The 10,659-nt window shown below is 55.3% G+C and overlaps 1 protein-coding gene across 1 annotated transcript; it reads left to right on the top strand.

Annotated features, from left to right (window-relative positions):
- Positions 1 to 5,343: 5,343 nt before the first annotated feature.
- VAX1 (ventral anterior homeobox 1) lies at positions 5,344 to 9,561 on the top strand (the record flags this gene model as incomplete). Its single annotated transcript, XM_082673256.1, has 3 exons — positions 5,344 to 5,799; positions 6,957 to 7,144; positions 8,995 to 9,561. The coding sequence occupies exons 1-3, from the start codon at positions 5,559 to 5,561 to the stop codon at positions 9,559 to 9,561; spliced, it is 996 nt and encodes a 331-aa protein (XP_082529382.1). The 5' UTR covers positions 5,344 to 5,558.
- Positions 9,562 to 10,659: the final 1,098 nt, after the last annotated feature.

The following is a 10,659-nucleotide window of genomic DNA, read 5'->3' as shown; positions in this document are numbered from 1 at the left end:
GTTACTCTGTCTGGCTCTTGGTTCTTTTTGCTATCTCTGGTTCTATCTAACAAGTGCTAGGCCTATGGGGAATGTGCGAGTAAAAATAGTAATAGTAAATATTTATTCACAGTGTTGGCTATGGGACAAGCAATATTCTAAGCACTTTGCTTATGTTACAAACAACCTGGTAAGTAGTAGGGCTACCCTTATTGTGCAGATAGGCTACTGAGTCACAGAGTAGCAAAGTAACCAGCCTAAAGCCACACACCTAGTAAGTAGTGCAGCTGAGATAGGAACATAGGAATCAGACAGCCTGGCTGACCCCGGAGCCCTGTTTGTTTATTATACCACTCTAAGGCCCCTTCCAACTCAAAAATTGTATGTTGCTTCTACCTACAAAATATATAAAGTAGTTGAAAGAACCTAGTTTCTTGTTACAAAATACAAAATTGAGAAATGGAGTCCAGTGGGATTATTTGCTGGCAATGTGGTCAGAATAATTCAGAATTTAGCTCTCTGCCTTTTGGCTAATACTCTATCTTTAGCTAAAATGGGAACTAAATATCTGGATGTAAGGCTGTGTTTTTCACTTTGGATATTCAGCACCAGTTCTTAAGTCCATTGCTTCTCCAGTGCCCTGACTACTTTCTGTGAAATGGGGATAATGACAATTAGATGACATTGAATTCATCACCACATGCAACTTTGATTGGGATGAAAGTCTCCGTATAAATACTAGATGTTCCTGTTTTTAATTAGTCATTATTATCAGGTACTCTGATTCATTGTTACAGAAACTTAATTTCTGGTTGTATTATCTCCTCTGGTGCAGTTCTTTTAAAATGATGTCTTGGACATTAAGTCATGCTGTTCCCAAGCCACTCATAATCTAAGCGGATCTCAGATTTTTCCGCCAGCTTGTTTTCCCCTCCTACATCTTTCTGAAATAAGAAATGAAGACGGAAAAAGGAAGCAATATGTAGTACCTGTGACCCTACCTCCTGCTGCAGTGACGAGGGGGAGGCATGAAATATGACAAACGCCCCCAAGGCTCAGATTATGATGTAGTTTATACGGCATTGTTCCATCAGTTCCAGAGAGAACATTCATTTTGTTCAGGTTCTGGGAAAACTGGGTGGTGGTGGGAATGCAGTTTTAAGTCAGGAGACCAGGATTGTAGCACACATGCCCCCACTAACTAGTTGTCTAATCCTTAACAAGTGACTTGGTCTTTCCAGGCTCATTTTCCTCATCTGTCAAGTCAGATGAAGGTTATGGAATAGATGATCTCTAAAAATTCTTCCGTCTCTACAGTTCTATTCTGGGTCTGTATGCACCTGCAGACATCGATGTGGGATCGGGAAGGGTACCAGGGAGGGAGGCACATTTAGTCAAGAGCATAAAACACTTTTACCTGGAGCAGCCCTGTGTCCTCATGTGTTGTGTAGACAGGCTTGTCTCAGATTATCCAAATAAATGACTGGATTCTCTCCTTTCATTGCCAATGGACACACAGCTTTAGTTTTTTCTGAGAGCAGCAGCTGCTTTTCTGAAATTTCCATCCCAGGGCTTCCATCTCCACTCTGTCCTCTCAGAAACCTGTCATGGTTTTTCTGGATGGATGCCCATAGAATTTTAATCCAGTCACAAAAAAGTACTATGCATAACATAAAGCAAAACCAGCTTATGGGTTGTCTCTTTCTTTACTGAATTTGTTTACTTCAAGGGCTTGGAACATAGAAGGGCATCGTTCAACAGCACCATTTGTGCTGCCAGCCCAGAGCCATGGCCAGGACCAATGAGTTCCTTTAGTTGAGGATTTGTCCTTGAAGATGTGGAGAGAAGGCCTATATGATTTAGTGGCCACCCTGGGTCCTGCCCCAGGTCCTGACACTTCCTGACTCTTGGTAACTGGCTGCTTAATTAAACTAGTTGTTTCTCCATAATGCCCCATTATCTTCCCTTCCTCAATAAGTATTTGCATTTCCAGTAAGGGGTGGAGGGGGGAACTCCCTGTCCTCAGGAAGCTTAGCAACTTAAGCTCTCCTAATTTAAGCTAACTTTAAAAGGTGTAGTTCTCCAACTTTAACTTGTGGAAAATTCCCCTGGGGAGGCAGCCAGAAACGCACATTCCAGGACCTTGCTCGTAGACGTTCATTCAGTAGGTTTGGAGCCGAAAAAACTGCATTTTATTCAGTCCAGGGCAGCTTGATGTAAGAGGGTGATAGACTACTAAGAAAGGCTCATGGCTAGAAATAAACAGCATTATCAGAAACAAGAATTTCATGTTTGCATTTGTATTTGTTGTTGTCTGGATAAAATTCATGTAAGTTGATGCCTAATACTCAGGATTCCTGGCATTAACATTAAGGTCCTTGCTCTGTATCTCTTTGACACACATCACCAACACTGGCAGATTCTGAAAACTTTAAACAGGCATATTAGTGCCTCCCTGGCCGAGAGGTTAAAGAAATGAGTTTATGCACCTGGTAACTGACTGCTCAGTAAATAGTTGCCACTTATATAACAAAATATGCCACTATTATCTCCTACAAGACGGGGGAGGGCAAGAGTGTCCGAGGCCCAACTTCAAATCGGTATCTGGGATTTGGCCACAGTTGGGCGTATCCTCTGGTGCAGGGGAAACGTGGCCATGGATCTCCCGGGCCACCACCCCGGGACAGCCACCAGGGCGTCCTTACTACAGGCAGCAGTTCGTTGCTTGGCTGGTTCACCCTCCTAGACCTAAAATATGAGGCGGTGGGTTGGGCGTTTTTATTTTTAAAGACTTCCCTCTGGGCCTTTGACCCGGCACCGCAGGTATAAGCATGGATTTTGCGGGCCGTGAAGCTGGGTGCGGCCGGGGAGGATCCCTGCGATCTTGGACTCTCCGCGGCCGGGAGGTCTCCGGAGGGAATAAAGAGGCCCCCAATCCTCCTGGGAACCCGGAGCGGTTGGGGTGGGACCCCTGGCCAGAGCCAGCTGGAGAGTTCGAGGCCCCACCCTCCAGGTGGCGGGGAAGTGTCGGTGATCAGGAATTTGGGGCCTCACATCTCCCCGCCCGCGGAGGCCCCAGTAACTGACTCTGGTTGAGCGCTGCAGGTAAACAAGGGCCCCATCCACCGCCCAAATCCTCAACAGGAGGACCCGAATCCCAGGGACCAGCACTGTCAACGCGGTAGCGGGAGACCCCGCGGCGGCGCCCCGCGTTGGCTCGGCCAGCGAGGGAGTGAAGCCCTCGGGGCCTCGGAGCGCCAACCTGGGCGTTTGAGCTTTGCGGCAAGTCACTGGAGAGTTGGCTGGATTTTGTCCCAAGCCCACGCCACATCTTCAGGACAGGACGGCCGCAAGGACCCCTCCCCCCATCCACTCCCACCCGTCCCTACCGGACGGCCCCGGGAGAGCCGGGACTCAAAGGCACTTTCCACCCCGAGGCCCAGTTGGCGTGGGATTTGGAGGGCCGCCGCCCGTGCGGAGGAGGACTGACGGACCACCGGTCCGCTGGGGACCCGGGAAGCCCGCCGCCCTGCGGAGAGTAGCTCGGGACAATCGCGTGCTCACACACACACACACACACACACACACACAGACACACACACACGTACACACAACCCCCAACCAATGAAATAAAGTAAAAGCCCAAGGTCTGCCTCCGTAGACAGAGACGCCCCCCGGAACCGGACCGAGCGTGGGTTCTCCCTGGGGGCCAGAGGGGCTGGGGGAGGAAGGGGGAGGGGGAGAGAGCAAAGGAGCCGGCTGAGGGCCCCTCATCATCTCCGCCCCCGATGCTTGCTGGAGTCCGGCTGGGGGACGGCGGCGGCGGCGGGAGGGAGCGGCGGGCAGAGCCCCTCCGATCCCACCGCACACACTCTTACCCCTTTCCCTCCCCTCCCTCCCTCCCCTCCCCCTCTCCCACCGGCTCGCCGCGACCCCCACTCCAGCCCCCTCCCCTTCCCCTTCCCCGCCCGCCTCCGCCCCCATTCTTGGAATTGTGTGGAAAAATTCTCAGCCAAACCTCCCACCTCTCCTCTTCCCCCACCCCCGCCCCACTCCCCACGCCCTTTAAAAAGCCCCCTTTCCTCCCCGGCCCCTGCACTCTTTGTGAATGAGGGCAGGGAACACGGCCCTTCCCCCGCCCAGGAGCCACGCCAGACCGCCGCACTCAGAGGACTGTTTGTTAATAGTCCAATTAGATAATTGCCATCTTTCACTCCTTTTGCTCCGCATTTCCCATAAAGGAATGAATGGGGAGAGCGGCGTGGAGAGGGCTTCTGCCCCGGCAAGGTGACGAGAAGGGCTGGAGCATGCTCCTTGCACAAGGCCATGCGCTTGAATTGAATCATTGTGGCCTAATCAATGCTCTTATTGGATTACTGGCTGTTGCTTTTCTCAAAGATATTGTAGCAGAGACAATGAAATAGCTAGGGGAAAACTTTTTTTTTTTTTAAGCAGATCTCACAGTTCAGATTTTCTCGGCTCTCTCTCCCTCTCCCCCTCTCTCTCCTGCTGGACTCTCTGAGTACAAAGCTGCCCTTTGAATGGGCTGCCTCAGGGCTGCTGGAGGTGCAGGCATGAAAAAATCCAACTGGAACTAAATGAAGAGAGGTGGCAGTTTAAGATGGCTGTCAGCTTCGAGGTGTGTTAAGGAGTTGTTTGGGACGAAAGCTTGGCTTTTTAGAGGGTGGGGGAAGTACTTTTGGGGAAAACTTTTTCTCCACCCCCCCCCCTTTTTTTCCCCTCCTAGAAGCGACTGCTTTCTTCTGCCGCAGGGTGTGTAAGGGTTTTTGTTTTTTGTTTTTCTTCCCCCCTCCATCCTCATTCAGCTCTATCTGTCGAGTGTGGAGAAAACCCCTCTAGCCAGTGTGTGAGCAGGAGGGTCAAAGGCAAAGGGAAAGTTAATAATGCCTGCTAACGGTACTAACAATTCAGGATGAATCTTGTCAAAAGTTTTTCTGGAAGTGTGGGTCTTTGATTGTGTGTTTCCTGAAAGCAAGACCAATCATTTCCGTTTATTCACTGGCTAAACCCCTACTTGATTGGGGACAAGGACAGAAACCATCCATTACGGTCTGATATATTATCCAAACAATTTAGTGTATTCATGAGGTAGCCGAAACGTGGAGGCTGCGAAATTACCCGTAATCAATTGCAACAGCGAGTGTGCGTCCCCCCGGGTGTCGGACAACTGCTACTCGCAGTCTCAGTAATAGGCGGGAGCCGCAGCAATTCGGAGTTGCGCTGCTCGCTACCTGATCGCCAGGCTGGGGACAGTGGACGTGCTCAGAGGACGCGGGCGCTGACGAGGCGGCTTCGCCGCTGCTCCACCGGGATCCACGACCAGACCCGCCGCCTCTCCGCGAGCGCGCCACTCGGCGGTCGCCGCTGACCTGCCCGCGGCCGCCGCAGCCGCCCCGCGGGGGCATTCATTCTTGCCGCTTGCCTCTCTCCGGACCGAGCGTAGGGGCTGCATTGTAGCGGTTTTGTCTCCCGTCTGCTTTTTTTTCTCCTCCCCCCACCCCCCCTTTTTTTCTTTCTTTCTTTCTTTTTTTTTTTTTTTGGTTGCTCTTGCCTCTCCTATGTTCGGGAAACGAGACAAAATGGACGTTCGGTGCCACTCGGACGCAGAGGCTGCCCGGGTCTCCAAGAATGCGCACAAGGAGAGCCGGGAGAGCAAGGGCGCGGAGGGGAACCTCCCTGCCTCCTTCCTCAAGGAACCGCAGGGCGCCTTCTCTGCGTCGGGCGCCGCGGAAGATTGTAACAAAAGTAAATCCAATTCAACCGCGGATCCGGATTACTGCCGCCGGATCCTGGTCCGAGGTAGGAATGGGGCAGGGCTGCGGGGGGCGTTCTTTAGGGGCGACTCAGGGGCTCGAGCTGCGCGCCGCCACCGACCCCGGCAGCCCGGGTGGGTCTGCCTCCTGGGACTTAGGAGAAAGTTGCTGGCCCTCCCCGTCCCGGGTGCGGCCAGCCGCTGGGGATTCCCACCTGGGACGCGCGCTCTCCAGGAGCTTCGATCCCTTCAAGCCTCGAGAGGCCCCGCCGGTTTGGCTGCTGGGGTAGCCGAGGGACTGTGCGGGAGGGCCCAGGATCCAGGCTGCGGCCTCCGACCCGGGAAAGAAGCCGGAAACTCTGGAGGACCTGTTAGCATCCTGCGGACCGGAGAACCTGCGGGGAGCCCGCTCGCGGGCTCCCGCACCTTGGCGAGTTGAGCGCGTCCGAGGGGGCCGCGGGCGCTGGAGAACAGTCGCGGACCGCCGGCTACGGCCAGGCCAGTTGGCGCGCTGGGCCAAGGGGCCCGGCGCCGCGCTCGGGCCTGGCCGCCGCCGCTGGGAGAAGCAGCCAAGCTGGGTTGCCAGGCCGCGGATGTCGCTTTAGTGCTGGCCTCGACCCCGCTCTGCTGCGCGGCGTGCGGTCGGCTCCGGCGGTGGCGGTGGTGAGGCCCGGCCCCGGCCCGGCGCCGCCCCCGCCAACTGATCGCCAGGCCCTGCCGGCTCCGACTCGGTCCCTCCTCCTTCTGCCGCCCTGGTTCGGGAGGGAAGGAGACCCCGGGATGGGGGTGGGAACCGCCGGAGTGCGGTCTGGTCAACATGCTTCAGAGCTGGGGCCGGCAGGATCTGAGCTGGTCAGTGCGGGGACCCTCAAGCTACAGGGGACCCAGTCCACGCAGCCGAGGCCCCCAGACCAAAAGGAACGTCAGCCGATTTGGAATTGATTTTTTTTTCTCCCTTGTTCGGAGGGCTCTACAAAGGCCAAGTCCGATTCCCCTTCCCATCAGCTGTGTGGAGTTAGTCCCCCCCCCCCACCCAAGCACATACAGCGTCATTGCTCCCCGGCTGTGGCTGCAGGCCCAGCAGCCCGACTTCCCACCTCCGGACTGCTGGCTGCTGGTGACTGTGTCCCAGGAGCCAGCTCGGGCCAGGGGAGGTGGAGGAAGGCAGGAGGGTTCTTGTGCCTGATTATCTCCCCTTCCCCAGATGCCAAGGGGTCCATCCGAGAGATCATCCTGCCCAAGGGCCTGGACCTGGATCGGCCCAAGAGGACGCGCACTTCCTTCACCGCGGAGCAGCTCTACCGGCTGGAGATGGAGTTCCAGCGCTGCCAGTACGTGGTGGGCCGGGAGAGAACCGAGCTCGCTCGGCAGCTCAACCTCTCAGAGACCCAGGTACTCAGCGGCCAGGCTGCACACAGCTCAGCATCAGCCTCCTTCCCCTTCACCCCCAGCCAGCTCTTCCTCACCACCTAGCTTGACTCTGGATAGAGCTTCCCAGGTGAGGCGGAGAAGATAAGGAGGATGGGGAAGAAAGGGCGAAGGCTTTCTCCCTTTCCTAAGCCATCCCTTTCCCCCTCCACCCCAAATCTTCCTGGCCTCTAGCCCAGGAGGCCCCAAATCCTATCCTTTTGGATTTCTTTTTGGACCCCAGTCTTGAGAATTCCCTGCTTGTCTCTGCTCTTGGAGGAACCAATGTTTGCCCCTGTTTTGGCCACAACATTTTGGCCAGATTTCCAGGCACACCCCCTCTGGAGACCCTAGCCTTACACAGCACCCAGGCCCATTCAGCAAGAATGGGGCTAGGGCCAAAGCCCCCTGTTCCAGAGCATGGGTGACAACTAGGGATCAAGAAGTTGCATATTCCAGAGATCTGCCTTTGCAGACCAGGCTGCCCCAATGCTTAAGGCTTTCCCTGGTCTTGAGCTGGACTCAGCCCCATTCCCAGCCCTGAGCACCCACTGTGGGCACCTAGGAGACCCTGTCTTAAGTGCCAGTGATGTGTGAGGTATGGGATGGGAAGCAGATCTGGGGCCTTGGGAGCCAGCACTGACAATTGTGCTTGAGGTCTTCTTTACATGAAATCCATATGATGCTACTGGGGCTGACCACATGAAGTCTGGGCCCAGGAGCACTTTACGGCCTGAGAGCTTTGTGTTGTGGGGTTCATTTAGGGCCTCCCCAGGGCATGGTACCAGCTTGGCCTACAGAAGGCATATTTCTTTCTGAGGACCAGTCCCTTGACCTGTGCCCAGCCCTGAAGTGGGTGGGGAGCATTTTAGGTATGGGATCTGGGCAGAAAGCTGAGAATCAAGGACAGAACATACTGGATGTTCGAATTTGAGTTGGCATGGTAGCTTTTTCCCTATTCTCTCAGCCACCATCCCTCTTAGTTTACAAAATCTAGACAGAATAACCTTTCCCTAGAGCTGCCAAACTCCATTCTGGGCCACCAGCTAGGCCTGAAGAGGGGCAAAGGGAGAACAGGAAGTAAGAGGGGAGGTTGACGGAGAGAATTTAGTCCACTCCAGCCTACTGACTTCCTTCCATGACTCCAAAGTTCATGATGGAGAGCAGCTGAGTTATAAATTAAGGGTATCACTCAGCCCTTTCGATTCACCTGGTGGTGAGGAAGCTTGGCCTATAAAGTTCATCCTGCACCAGTTATTCAGTCTATAGCCTGCTTGCTGCTAGTTCACAGTCAATCTGACCCTAACAAGCAGGAAGTAGCTTCTCATAGCCTTCAACAGGAGGAGTGCTCTGGGGCTAAATTCGAGCCAGTTGGGCCACTCTCCTCCCCATTCACCCTCACTTCCCACTTCCCGAACTGCATCCTTTAGGCCTTACACCTCCTGGAAATGCGGGCTTTTATGCAGCACTGATCCATAGTCCCGCTGCGGGTAGTGCGGCAGCCCAGTGAAATAACTTCTGGTCTTCCTTCCAGTTAGGGTCATGGACATTTTTATTTCTTTGTTATTTGTAACCCAGGCTGGCCTAGGCCTGCTTCCATGACCCGGAAGCGCAGCGTATGGGAGCTGTGTCCCCCTCTTGGCGGCCCTGACTCCCCGCCCCGCCCACCCGCCCCGCAGCTCCCGGCCCGACTTCTTCGGGCTGGGACTGGGACTGGGGCTTTGGCTGAAGTTGGGGGAGGGCCCCCTGGAGCCCTCGCGCTCCGGGAGCCCGCTCCCCTTGACGCCCGTCTCCCTCTGCCCCTCTCTCCCACCCTCCCTGCGCCCGGCGCGCAGGTGAAGGTCTGGTTCCAGAACCGGCGCACGAAGCAGAAGAAGGACCAAGGCAAAGACTCGGAGCTGCGCTCGGTGGTGTCGGAGACGGCGGCCACGTGCAGCGTGCTGCGGCTGCTGGAGCAGGGCCGCCTGCTGTCGCCGCCCGGCCTGCCTGCGCTGCTGCCGCCATGCGCCACAGGCGCACTCGGCTCGGCGCTACGCGGCCCTAACCTGCCGGCCCTGGGCGCGGGCTCTGCCGCGGGCTCGGCAGCCGCCGCCGCCCCGGGTCCCGCAGGCGCCGCGTCCCCGCACCCGCCGGCAGTGGGAGGCGCTCCGGGCCCCGGGCCCACCGGGCCAGGAGGACTGCACGCGGGCGCACCGGCCGCCGGCCACGGCCTCTTCAGCCTGCCCGTGCCCTCGCTGCTCGGATCCGTCGCCAGCCGCCTTTCCTCCGCCCCGTTGACAATGGCCGGTTCGCTGGCCGGGAATTTGCAAGAACTCTCCGCCCGATACCTGAGCTCCTCGGCCTTCGAGCCTTACTCCCGGACCAACAATAAAGAAGGGGCCGAGAAAAAAGCGCTGGACTGATCTTAAGTGTTTTCCTGTATTTATATTTATAGTATCTATCGTGGTGATATTTATGGATTCACGCGCATTAGGCACCCGGGGCCCCTGCGCTGGGCTCCCGGCTCCCAAGAGGCCTCTGACAGCCCTCCTTCCCCACCAGGCTCTGCTACCAATATTACCCCATTTGGGCTATTTTTTCCCCCTACCGTTCCTCTGTGTCCTCCCACACCCACCCTTCGCCCCCAACTTCCTTCTGAATCCAGGAGAATCCAAAGAATTGGGGGGAAAGCCCGAGTTAGCCAACCTGATGCCCCAACCAGTGCCTGGCCCTGGAGGGTAAAGTCTGGTTCTAAGTCCGGAGCACAGGACATCTGCTCTAGATCGAGCCACTGCTGCCGTTGATTATTCTTATGGATATCTGAAAAAGGAAGCTGCGAGCAGACCCCAGCTGAAAAGGCTGACAGATTTCATTAGACCAAAAAGGAGGACGTTCCTTCCTCTCGCCAGAGAAGCCCCTGGGCCCCACTTTGCGGACTTCTCGAGACAGCCGGTGCACACGCAGCTTCCTGGCTGGACAAATCCTGCCGAATTTTCTCCCCTTTAAAGAAACTCCAATCACAACCACCCCCGACCCCAGGAGACAATAAACCAAACATCGTGATGGGCAGCGGCAGTAATAAATTTGATCTCATCAGCAATAAAAGGAGAGTAAGAACTACCACACAAAACCAAATGGAGTGGAACCAGTTTTTAAATACTCATAACGATGGAGTTTAGAAGGCGTAAGAAAATGCGGGATACAAAATGCGTCCCAGGGCAATACAAAATTAAAGTTCTGGGTGTAATGACTTAAAACAGGAATTTAAAAGGGAAAAGCAAAAGAAAAGCCTATGCTGCTAAGTGAAAGAAAATTCAGAATCTTTTCCGAGGCTGCGCCGGGAGGCGGCCGACAGCTTCACGCTCCTCCAGGAGAGAGAGCTGTGCAGCTGGCGGCAGCTCCCGGACGCTGGCGCTTCTCCCCACCGTCTCCCTTGTTCCCGGACCCGTGGCTCCGGGCAGAGTTGCTAGGTTTGGAAACAGATCAGTGCCCATTGCCTCCTCTCGCCCTCTCCCCGGATT

The sequence above is a fragment of the Grampus griseus genome (assembly GCF_964374135.1).
Source record: "Grampus griseus genome assembly, chromosome: 16".
NCBI classification, from domain to species: domain Eukaryota; kingdom Metazoa; phylum Chordata; class Mammalia; order Artiodactyla; family Delphinidae; genus Grampus; species Grampus griseus.
Note: the sequence above shows the minus strand (reverse complement) of the source record. Positions and strands in the feature narration are given on the sequence as shown.